The sequence below is a fragment of the Linepithema humile genome, chromosome 6 (assembly GCF_040581485.1).
Source record: "Linepithema humile isolate Giens D197 chromosome 6, Lhum_UNIL_v1.0, whole genome shotgun sequence".
Classification (NCBI taxonomy): Eukaryota; Metazoa; Arthropoda; class Insecta; order Hymenoptera; family Formicidae; genus Linepithema; species Linepithema humile.
The window spans coordinates 14,760,407-14,770,916 of record NC_090133.1 but is presented as its reverse complement, the minus strand read 5'-3'; the positions used below and the strand labels follow the sequence as shown (position 1 = coordinate 14,770,916).

General features: G+C 31.7%; 2 protein-coding genes across 2 annotated transcripts; one reads left to right on the top strand and one right to left on the bottom strand.

Annotated features, from left to right (window-relative positions):
- Positions 1-2,395: 2,395 nt before the first annotated feature.
- Positions 2,396-3,842, top strand: LOC137000347 (uncharacterized). The gene is made up of 3 exons (XM_067356585.1): positions 2,396-2,718; positions 2,822-3,056; positions 3,126-3,842. Exons 1-3 carry the CDS (start codon positions 2,396-2,398, stop codon positions 3,828-3,830), a joined length of 1,263 nt encoding a protein of 420 aa, XP_067212686.1. The 3' UTR covers positions 3,831-3,842.
- A 27-nt stretch (positions 3,843-3,869) lies between these two features.
- LOC137000726 (uncharacterized) lies at positions 3,870-9,945 on the bottom strand. Its single transcript, XM_067358074.1, has 7 exons — positions 6,052-9,945; positions 5,613-5,814; positions 5,338-5,512; positions 5,056-5,117; positions 4,778-4,903; positions 4,622-4,690; positions 3,870-4,545 (listed from the first exon to the last, which is right to left on the bottom strand). The coding sequence occupies exons 1-7, from the start codon at positions 6,067-6,069 to the stop codon at positions 4,340-4,342; spliced, it is 858 nt and encodes a 285-aa protein (XP_067214175.1). The 5' UTR covers positions 6,070-9,945; the 3' UTR covers positions 3,870-4,339.
- Between the last annotated feature and the right edge of the window lie 565 nt (positions 9,946-10,510).

Below are 10,510 nucleotides of genomic sequence, written 5' to 3'. Positions count from 1 at the left end.
CTACAGTCCCTACGTTTCGCGCCTTACACCGCCTGTTTATTTTCTTCCTCTCTCCTTGCCTCTATTCTTTCTATCTCTGCCTCTCCACTTTCTCTCCCCCTCACACGCACCTCCACTCTCACCTCGTTCACTCTCACCTTCCCTCCTTATCTCTATTCTCTTTTCTCACTCAATTTTTCTCTTACCACCAAACCACGTGTTGCTCTTACTACGCACCGGAAACGGAAGTCCTACCCAGCCCTTAAATAATAACCATCTATCATTAATTAATCTGAACTCATATCATAGGCACATTTGAAAAATGTGTATATACATATGTATATGTATGTATATTCAATATATAAACAAATCAAAGCCTCTTATTTCAAAATTTTACATTTTTCTTACGGAGATTTCCCTAACATCACATCGTTGAAAAACGTCATCTGTTGATTAAACCGAAATGTATTTTTTCTTTTTAAAAGCTCTTCTGCACCTGATCCACTTGGTATATAATCATTTTCTTTTTTCTTTGCCTTCGAATAACAGTCTTGGAGATATCTCCATCTATTCTTTGCTTCGATTGCACTACAACTCCTAAATAAGAACAAATAACAAAAGTAAAAGTTTAATTATCATATTATCAACAATCACTTGCATGCCATCAAGTGTCAGTAAACTAAATATTTCTACAAACCTCCCATTTGATTGGATACTTTTTGCCATAATGCTTTTTTTTTTAAATTGCTTCTTTCGTTTGCAGGAATTCTATGATTAAATAATGCTTGCTTCTGACTTACACAAGCAATTCGTCGCAACTAATTTGCTGCAAACCTGCATCGTTATTACTTGTGGACTGTTGCTCATTATTTGATGCTGTCAGAGACAAAGTATTATTATCGTATTCTTCTGTTGTTGATGCTATAACGGTAGTTTTCCACCAAGAGACACAAGCGACACAAAATCACACAGTGTTCGACATAATGTTTTCCTACAACGACACAGCTCGACACAAATATACACAGCTAAAGAGGTGAGTCGAGGTGATTTGTGTTCAATTCAAGGCTGCCAATTATTTAACAAATATTAGGGAAATATTATTTTATGTACTATTATATTTTATGTACTATATTATTTTATATACCATTATATTTTATGTACTATATTATTTTATGAAAATGTGAAGTTCAAAATTTATTTTTGTAAATTATACTTACTATGCAATTAAAGCAGATGTATGTACATATACATATGAGTAAAATTTCAAGAAAAAATTCACTATAGAATGCCAACTATGGCTGTACTAAGAATCATAATGTTCCAACAAGCGGCTTTACACAACTGTTTTGTGCCTGACACTGTGTCTATTTGTGTCTCATTGGTGGAAAACTACCCACATTATTATAATACACTAAATTAATAAATCAATATTAACATTATATGTACATCGTTGAGAGTATATCAGTACACACAAATTGCACTGCAATTGAATACTGCACCTGTTACTTTTGAGAGGATAGCCGGGATAACGAGGAAGAATTACAACTATTTCCTTACTTCGAGCCACTTTAATATCCATAATACGTAAGATCTTTCCATGGATCGACAATCGATGTAGTGCTCGCACACACACACTCTTTTATTTTCTTCGGCGAATCACACTGCTGCCACCTCACGTCTAGAATCTTTTTCTCTCTGTACAACGCTGTGCTTCCACGGTAGTTATCTACGCTATCTTATTGGCCGCGAGTACGTCGTATTGCTAGCTTAAATCTAGTGCTCTTTTAACATCCTCCCACCTTTTAGATATTCCCGTTTCACAAATGCAGGGAACATCTAAAAAGACGTCTAAATTAAAACCTTTTAACTTGTATTTACCAATACGTCCACTTCTCGTTTTATATGGAACAGTAGGAACATCTTCTTTACTTAACTCTACATCGTTAGGGACTTGTTCTATCTCATTAGTACTTTGGTGTCGAATAGCTGACTTAGATTTAACTTTCTTATTATATTATAAACTTTACGTAGTTCCTCCGTTTCCATATCGATATCTACTTCCAAGCGATACAATCTCTGTACAGGTCGCACCAATTGACCCGTCGCAGTAATCAAACGTACAAGGCTGCCGGCACACAGGACGCGTTGATGCGTTACGCGTCGCTTCTTGCAACGCGTTAATTTTTCTAGTGTCCACACAGAACGCGTTAAGATCTAGTAACATGCGCAAACTATACGAGCTCGTCCGTTTTAACCTAACGTTCTAACCTAAAATTAAATAATTGTTAATCTTAAAAAAAATATCTTTTAAAGTGAAGCAAGTATTATATAAGCATATTAATTAATATTTTATCTTGATTTTTTGTGCGTTACAATTAGAGGTAATAATAATTTACTACTCAATTATATAGCTGAAATGGATAAATTAAAACGCAGAAAATTATTGCTTTTCTTATTATATATAAAAAAGAAAAAAAAGAGAGAAAAGAGAAATTTAAATATATCTCAAAGGAAGTATTGGGTACATCCTATTCTCAGATTAAAACAGCAGCAAGGAGATTGGAATAATTTGATATATGAAATGAGACTACAAGGAGATGAGACATTTTTTAGTTATATGAGAATGACATCAACCATGTTTGACACTTTATTAGCAAAAGTAGGACCAAGCATAACAAAAATGGAAACAAACTGGAGAATTCCAATTCCAGCAGCAGCTAGATTAGCAATGACAATACGGTATGTATACACATTCAATTTAGATATTTTTTAATTAGACAATAAATATCATTGAAACATTTACAAAATAAACATTAAATAAAAAATATGATATATGTTTCAGTTATTTAGCAAGTGGAGATGGGCTTCATACAATTGCATTAAGCTATCGAACTGGTAGAAGTACAACATCACAAATAATAAAAGAGACTTGTGAGGCTATATGGAATAATCTCTACAAAGAAGTATTATTTAATCCGACACAGAATGGATGGCGAGAAATAGCCCAAGAATTTCAAGAAATATGGGATTTTCCAAATTGTATTGGTGCTTTAGATGGAAAGCATGTTGCAATAATAGTAAGTTTTTTAAATTTAATAATTATACAATATTTGTAACAAACTCTTTAGATTAAATTGTTATTTTAGTGCCCATCGAAAGCAGGAAGTCAGTACTATAATTATAATTACAAGAACTTTCATAGTATTGTTTTAATGGCACTTGTATCTGCTACCTACAAATTTTTAATTGTTGACATCGGTGCACAAGGTAGACATAGCGATGGAGGAATTTTCAAACATTCTGCAATGGGGCAGCGATTTTATAACAACACATTAGATTTACCTGATTCATCTGCTATTAGTGTAAAGCACACAGTTCCATATGTAATCGTAGCTGATGAAGCCTTTCAATTAACTCAATTTACTATGCGACCGTATCCATCAAAAAATTTAACCAAGTTACAAAAAATATTTAACTATAGATTAAGCAGAGCTCGACATGTTGTTGAAAATGCATTTGGTATACTAGCAAGTCGATGGCGTATTTATTATAAAGCTATAAATACCAGTCTTGAAACAGTTGATACCATAATTAAAGCTACTGTTTGTTTGCACAATTTCTTGATGAATACGTCACAGTATTGTGGTGAAAATTACGCTGATAGGATATCTATAAACGGACAAATAATTGAAGGAGAATGGAGAAGAAATGTAAATATATGTAATTTACAAAACGTTACAAATTGTGGTAGCAACAATTATACGAGGCATGCTGGACAAATTAGAAATACCTTTGCGGATTATTTCACAAATGAAGGCCAAGTTTCTTGGCAAGAAGAATGCATAACATAAGATATATGTAAATATTTTATATATATGATAGATAAGATATGCAGAGATATAACATTTTATTACAAAACATTTTATTGCACTTAAATTATTTTACTACATAGTATAATATAATTAAACACATCACAATATTAATATTATAAACCTATTGTAAATCTATAAAAGTTTATTAAAATTAAACATATAATTATAAAATTATGTTTATATTTATTTTTCCCAAAATAACATTACTAAAATTTTGTATTAAAAACTTTCTTATCGAAATTAAAATATTAAAAATTTTTTTTATAAACTTAAAATTAAACGTTTTTATGTATTTTTAAGAAATAATACTAAAATTTTCTTATGTTTTAATTATGAATTATGTTTTGATATCATATTTCAAAGACGTTTCAAGATATTTTACAAAAATAAAATTAAAAATTATAAGATTAAAAATTTTTTTAACAAAAGCAAAAGTAATATATTAAATATCTTGTCTCATAAATTTGTCATTAAAAAAATCAAACTTGTTATATGTCTTCTTCAAAAAGTAATGTTGCAATTTTTTTCATTACGCGTTTTGAAATATCCGCAGTCATACTTCGAAGACACGCTTCAATATATTTTACGAAACTTTCTATTTTATCGAGCTTCACGTGTTCATTCGTTTGTTGTAATTCTTTTAAAATAACTTCTTCCAAACGAGTATCCATATTTTCGGTGGTTTTTGATTTCTCTAAAGACAAAAAATCAATTTAAAATTTCTTGTTTAATATAATATAATAGACAAACTTTACTTTTTATATACTAACTTTTACATTTTAGAGGAAGAGGCAAAGGATGTGATCGTTTTGATGCTACGTGTGTAAACTCCTCATTAACTATACACATACATATACCATATTATGTAGAAAAGTATTTTAAAACACATAAGAAAAACGAACATATAATTAAAGATGTCTACATACCTTTTGGTATTGTCAAGCCCAGATCAGAATTTGAGGCAGAATCTGATGTAGTAGAAGAAAAAACTGCAAAAAAAATATGAATAAGAAAATATAGAAAAAGCAAAATATAAAATAAAAAAAGTAAAGAAATGATAAATGAATGTTAATTACAACAATTTTGCTGCGACTGAGTTGATTGTGGCTTTAATAAACTAATTTGCTGTGTTTTTGATTGTGTTTGTTGTGCGACATTTATTTTTTCTCTTGTGTTAGTAAGACCAGAATTAGTAGTAAAAAACCAGATTTATTTGGAAGTGATAATTGTATATCTGGGTGTATGTTTTCAAGATTACTTTTAGTTCTGAAATAAATTTTTAAATTAATTGAGAGAGAGAGAGAGAGAGAGAGAAAAAAAGAGAGAGACTGACTTATATTATTTTAATATAAAAATTGTATGGAAATATCAATTATATACATACACATACAAAAGATAACAATTCTATATCTATTATATATTCCTATATTTATTATATATGTGTGTGTGTATATTGCATTCTCATAAATTAAAAAATTATATGTACCTTCTATAATTTACTGTAGGAATCAGAAAACGTAAAGTATCATATAATGGCCAACTGCTTTTTCTTTTCACAGCTCCACTGCCACTTGGTATATAAGCTGATTGTAAATAATGTTCTTTAACAAAACGATCTCTTAAACTTTTCCATTTTATTTGGCTGCTTCCAGTAGGTGTCTCTACATACAGTTTGTTATAAAATTAGATTTATTAAAAAATAATTTTTCGATATGTAGACTTTCGATAGATACACATAATAATTATAGATAATAATTTTACCTAAACAAGCATCAACTTCAGACCATAATGTTTTCATATTTGCTGGACCTCTAAGCTTGTAAGGCAATGTAGAGTTCCACAAACTCTCTCTTACAAAGACTTCTGCGATTAACCTTTCTATGTAATCATCTTTATTGTTATTATCTATATAACATTCATGTTCTTCTCCACTGTACACTTTGGTATTACAATCATTGCACCACTACAAACATAAATTAAATTAAATAATATAATAAAAATAAAAATTGTATTGGAAAAAATATTAATATTATTAATACATATTAGAATATTTTAATAATTATGTTTAGTATTATATGTACATAATAAATAAATTGTCACACAGGTTTTAATTGTTACATGAATCTACAATAATTATTAACAACATGTTTATGTTTTATGAGTATAAAATAACCTAAAAATACTATTTTATTTTTCTTACTATTTCGTTTACATCCATTTTATATAGCAATCTATAATAAATCTTTTCTTATTTGATCACAGTACACTGCACAAATGTCTTCTTTGGAAAATAATAATAAAAACAAAATGATAAAATTATATACTTCAAGAGACACGGTAATGTCTCGCGCAAGTTCTGAAAATTTACTAGAATTACGTGTCTTCCAACTTCCGTTTCTGTACCACGCGACAAAAGTTGGATTGAGTTCAACATTTTACGCGAGACGGAAGTTATGTATTTATTATTTCCGGGCAAGCAAGAGTTTCATTGGCTATCGCATCGTCTTCCGTCACGCGTAACGCATCAACGCGTCCTGTGTGCCGGCAGCCCAACTCTTACTATCCCGTCTTTTCCTGGGAACAGTTCTATTATTCGGCCTAGTGGCCATTCGAGCCGCTTTGAACAATCATTACCGATGAGAACAATCTCCCCAAGTTTTATCTGACGATCATCGGTTAATTTCTTGGCCGATGCATACTTTAGTTGTCCAAGATACTCTGATCTAAATCTTTTACGTAACTCTTCTTTGAGAAATTGTCGATATTTAAATCTACCTTTTAGTTTTTCTCTATCCATGACATCACAGTCGGGCAAACCTATCTCACGTATTCCTTGCAAGAACAAATTAGGAGTGATAAGAGCCAGATCACGAGGATCGTCAGACAAATATGTCAAAGGACGCGCGTTAATCACCGATTCGCAATCACATAAGACGGTAAGCATCTCTTCATAACTTAAACATGCTTTACCAAGTATTTTGCGCAACATACATTTCAGAATTCGAATCAAGCGCTCCCACCATCCTCCCCACCAGGGTGCACTGAGTGGATTAAACTTCCACTCTACTTTAGACACTAGACTAGACTCTTGGATTTTTATCCAATCAATTCGTTTTAACAAATTACAAAAACCTTCAAAATTAGTGCCATTGTCGCTATAAACTGTACTCGGTCGTCCCCTTCTGGCTACAAATCTACGAAATGCTTCTATAAATTTATCGGTGGACAAGGCTGACACGAGTTCCAAGTGTATTGCCCGATACACTGCGCAGGTGAAAATGCAAATCCAGGCTTTTACTTCGTCTTTCATATACAACGGACTAGCGAAATCTACTCCTACAATCTCGAATACTCGAGCGTTGCGAACGCGATTCATAGGCAGTGGAGTCTTATCTACGTTCAAACGTTGAGCGTTTTGTCGTGCGCAGACGACATTTTCTTACGACACTACGCGCTACTTTTCTGCCGTGTATTATCCAATATTCCTCTCTGAGAGCGCTGAGCAATGCGTTGACAGACACGTGTCCCAACCTTATGTGAAATTCGATAATCATCATTTGAATCAAAGTGCTTTCTCCCAGAAGGACTATTGGACAACGAAATGTATAGCTATCATCACGTTCCAATATTTTCGATTTCATGCGGATCAGACCATCTTCAGCGATAAAAACATTCATATTACGCAATTTTATGTCGTCGATCCCCTGAAACAATTCTCGTTGGTCGATTGACAAAATAGTCTTTTCAGCATTGTTGATCTCATCGTTCGATAACTTCCCACTCAGTCTATCTTGTTTTCCGGCTTTGTATAATTTGTAATTAGTAACAAACCGCTTTATGCGCGCGATCGCTCTCACTACAGTAAGGAAGTTGGAAACGCTGGGGACATAAAAAGATTGAATTTTCTCAATACTATTCATCTGTGACAGCGTTGACACGATTTCTGAGTCCAAGATTTGATCTGTAACCTTAGCTGTTGTTACGTCCTGTTTAGGTTCCGCGGTTTATTGAACTGAGATTATGGAAAATGGAGAGAAGAAAAGAGTTGAAGGGGGAACAGACCGCCCTATAGTAAGTAATAGAATTATTATAAAAAAAATATATATATGTGTATTTAGTGCCTAAGTGTCAACAAGCGGGGCTGAGCGGAAACCTGTACGCTTAGTTAACGCGAAGGGCGCTATGAGAGGTCTTTTTTTAAACAGGACGCTAATCGCGCAGGGCGCTTGTGAAAATGAAGGGCCCTGGTTGATCCGGTGCGGTCGTTGATCGCACAGGGTGATAATAGATAAGGAAGAACCCTGATTGATCTGCCGCTAAGATGATAAGGTAAGTATATTAATTTTAATTTATAATTATAAGGGTGGTAGCATGGCGTTTTATTTTTGCTTTTCGATAATCATTTAATTAATTTATTATTTTTGTTTCAGGTCCAAATCTTAGGAGGAATCAGATCTTATCGCTTCCAGATAAGTATAAGATAATTGTGAAATAACGTTAATTAATAATGTTTTATTTATGAAGTTAATAAATTAATTGATTGTTTAGAATACCCTTGTGAAGATTATTAATAGCTGACTCTAGTTTGATTATTAGTTTCTTTGATTTTTCATTAATAAGCGTCTAGGGAAAATCTAGTGATTTTCTAGAGAGATTGGTTATTAAGCGATATCTTTGTTATAAATAATAGATTTGATATTTAAGGCTGATGGCAAGATTACTGAATATTTATTGAAGAGATAGTATAGTTAGTTAATATAAAATTAATTGTTAAACATAAATTTATTAATAATTTTGTTTGCTGCGAATTAGATTATTATGCGGGAAACGGTAAAGGTGACAAGAGAGCTCCTGTCGCTACTTTGCATTAAATAGTTATTTAATTGTTTAAATAATGTTATTATTTGTTTAATAGATTCATCGTTCTCTTAGGCATAGCAGAATGAAAGCGGTACTTTAGTTATAAATGAGATATTATAAGCTGAATATAAGGGGCGTTTATGATTATTAATAATTATATAGTTCTGTGTAATAAATTAATTAGAAAATAAATAAATTAAACTGGCGTTAAGGTTTATTAATTAAATAATTATTGGCATGTATAGTCAATTGATATTAAAGCATTTGTGTGTATAGTTATATAATAAAAGTGTTTTAATTAATAATAAATGGATAATGTGTATATAGATTGTGGTAAGAGAGAGATGGTGAGCACGGTAATTGTGAAAACGCCCTATGGGAGGCGCTAAGGATGATGAATTTTAGAACGCTCTATGAGAAGCGCTCAAGGAAGTGAGTTTTAGAACGCTCTATGAGAAGCGCTCAAGGAAATGAGTTTTAGAACGCTCTATGGGAAGCGCTTAAGGTGGGGAGGGAAAAGCTCTGCTGTTACACTTTATCAACTTAATTATTAATTAATGTTAAGATTATAATTTATAAAATGTAATATTTCAGTTACCAGAATTAGTTGACTAGTAATGCCGTAAATAAAAAAATAATTATTATTCAGAATTACACGTGAATGAAAGCGCTTTGCGTATTTGTTTATTAATTATTATGTGAATTATCCGTCAATATAATGTATAATCTACTTGAGATATATTCGTAATTATTAATAACATTTATTAGAATCAAGCACTTCTTATTTGTTTAATTAATTCAAAGTTGTGTTATTTATTACTATTTTGTTTGAAAGAAAGTTAATTAAGAAAGGCACCCGTAGAAGCTATTATTTAAGCAATCTAAAGCGTTAGTGTGATAGTGGTTAGAAAATGATATTATTAATAATATTTTGTACGACTTACTTTGGTTGCAGTATTTGGATTACTGTTTCGAACCTTTTGTTACTAACAATCCTTCAGTGTAGTAGATCGGTGGAGACTTGTGATTGTTATAATTGTTTTAAAGTTATTTAACACCACGTCACTTTATTGTTCAAAGGCACTGAGGCTCACACTTTATTTTATTTGCTTATACAATATTTTATCCGATATAACAATTAAGAGGCGGAAGGCCAACTTGCACGTGGTGACTGGTTTATAGGTTAACTTCGTTTCTCTAAGTCTCAGTCCTCTATGTGCCACAGGTTAAGAAGTCGTAGAAGTAGTCGTGGTCTTGACGATGAGGGTCGTTTATATAGCGGCTATCCCTTCTCTCTTGTCTTGCGCATTGGGCATCGTATGATCCATCGCGTGATCTGTACATTCCTTTCGGATGAGATCATTGAGTCACACCTGTATTTACATTCGTACAGTCTGAGATGAAAGTTAGGTTAGGTTACAGGTGCTGCTAAAAGCTTTTAGTTCTGGTTACTTTTCGTTGTCACTAGCAGTCGAGCATAGATTAGTATAACAGTGAAATCGTGCTACATGTTATTTCAGTCTTCGGATTTCTATTGTTTAATTTTATAAGTTTGACGCAACTGATCGTTGTTTTTCTTCCTTATCTAACTTATTAATAATATTATTAGTAATTTGTTTAAACAATTAAATATTATGACGTAGTTAGTACAATTTTGTAATTATTTTATAATAGAGATACTTATTTATTATTGGTATCGTTATTGTTATAGTTTTAACTGATCATTTATTTATAATTATTATAAAAAGCAAAGTTTAAAAATTTACCGTGTATACGAGAGTAGAAAAAATGTAGAGAGT

Bases quoted from the DNA above. Each gene is read 5' to 3' on its own strand.
- LOC137000347 (XM_067356585.1), top strand. From the start codon at position 2,396: ATGGATAAATTAAAACGCAGAAAATTATTGCTTTTCTTATTATATATA. The intron at 2,719-2,821 runs GTATGTATACAC...TATATGTTTCAG, and splicing joins AGATTAGCAATGACAATACG to TTATTTAGCAAGTGGAGATG. The intron at 3,057-3,125 runs GTAAGTTTTTTA...TTGTTATTTTAG, and splicing joins GAAAGCATGTTGCAATAATA to TGCCCATCGAAAGCAGGAAG.
- LOC137000726 (XM_067358074.1), bottom strand. The intron at 5,118-5,337 runs GTACATATAATT...AATTTATTTCAG, and splicing joins CCTACAGTAAATTATAGAAG to AACTAAAAGTAATCTTGAAA. The intron at 4,904-5,055 runs GTTTTTTACTAC...CATTTATCATTT, and splicing joins ATCACTTCCAAATAAATCTG to CTTTACTTTTTTTATTTTAT.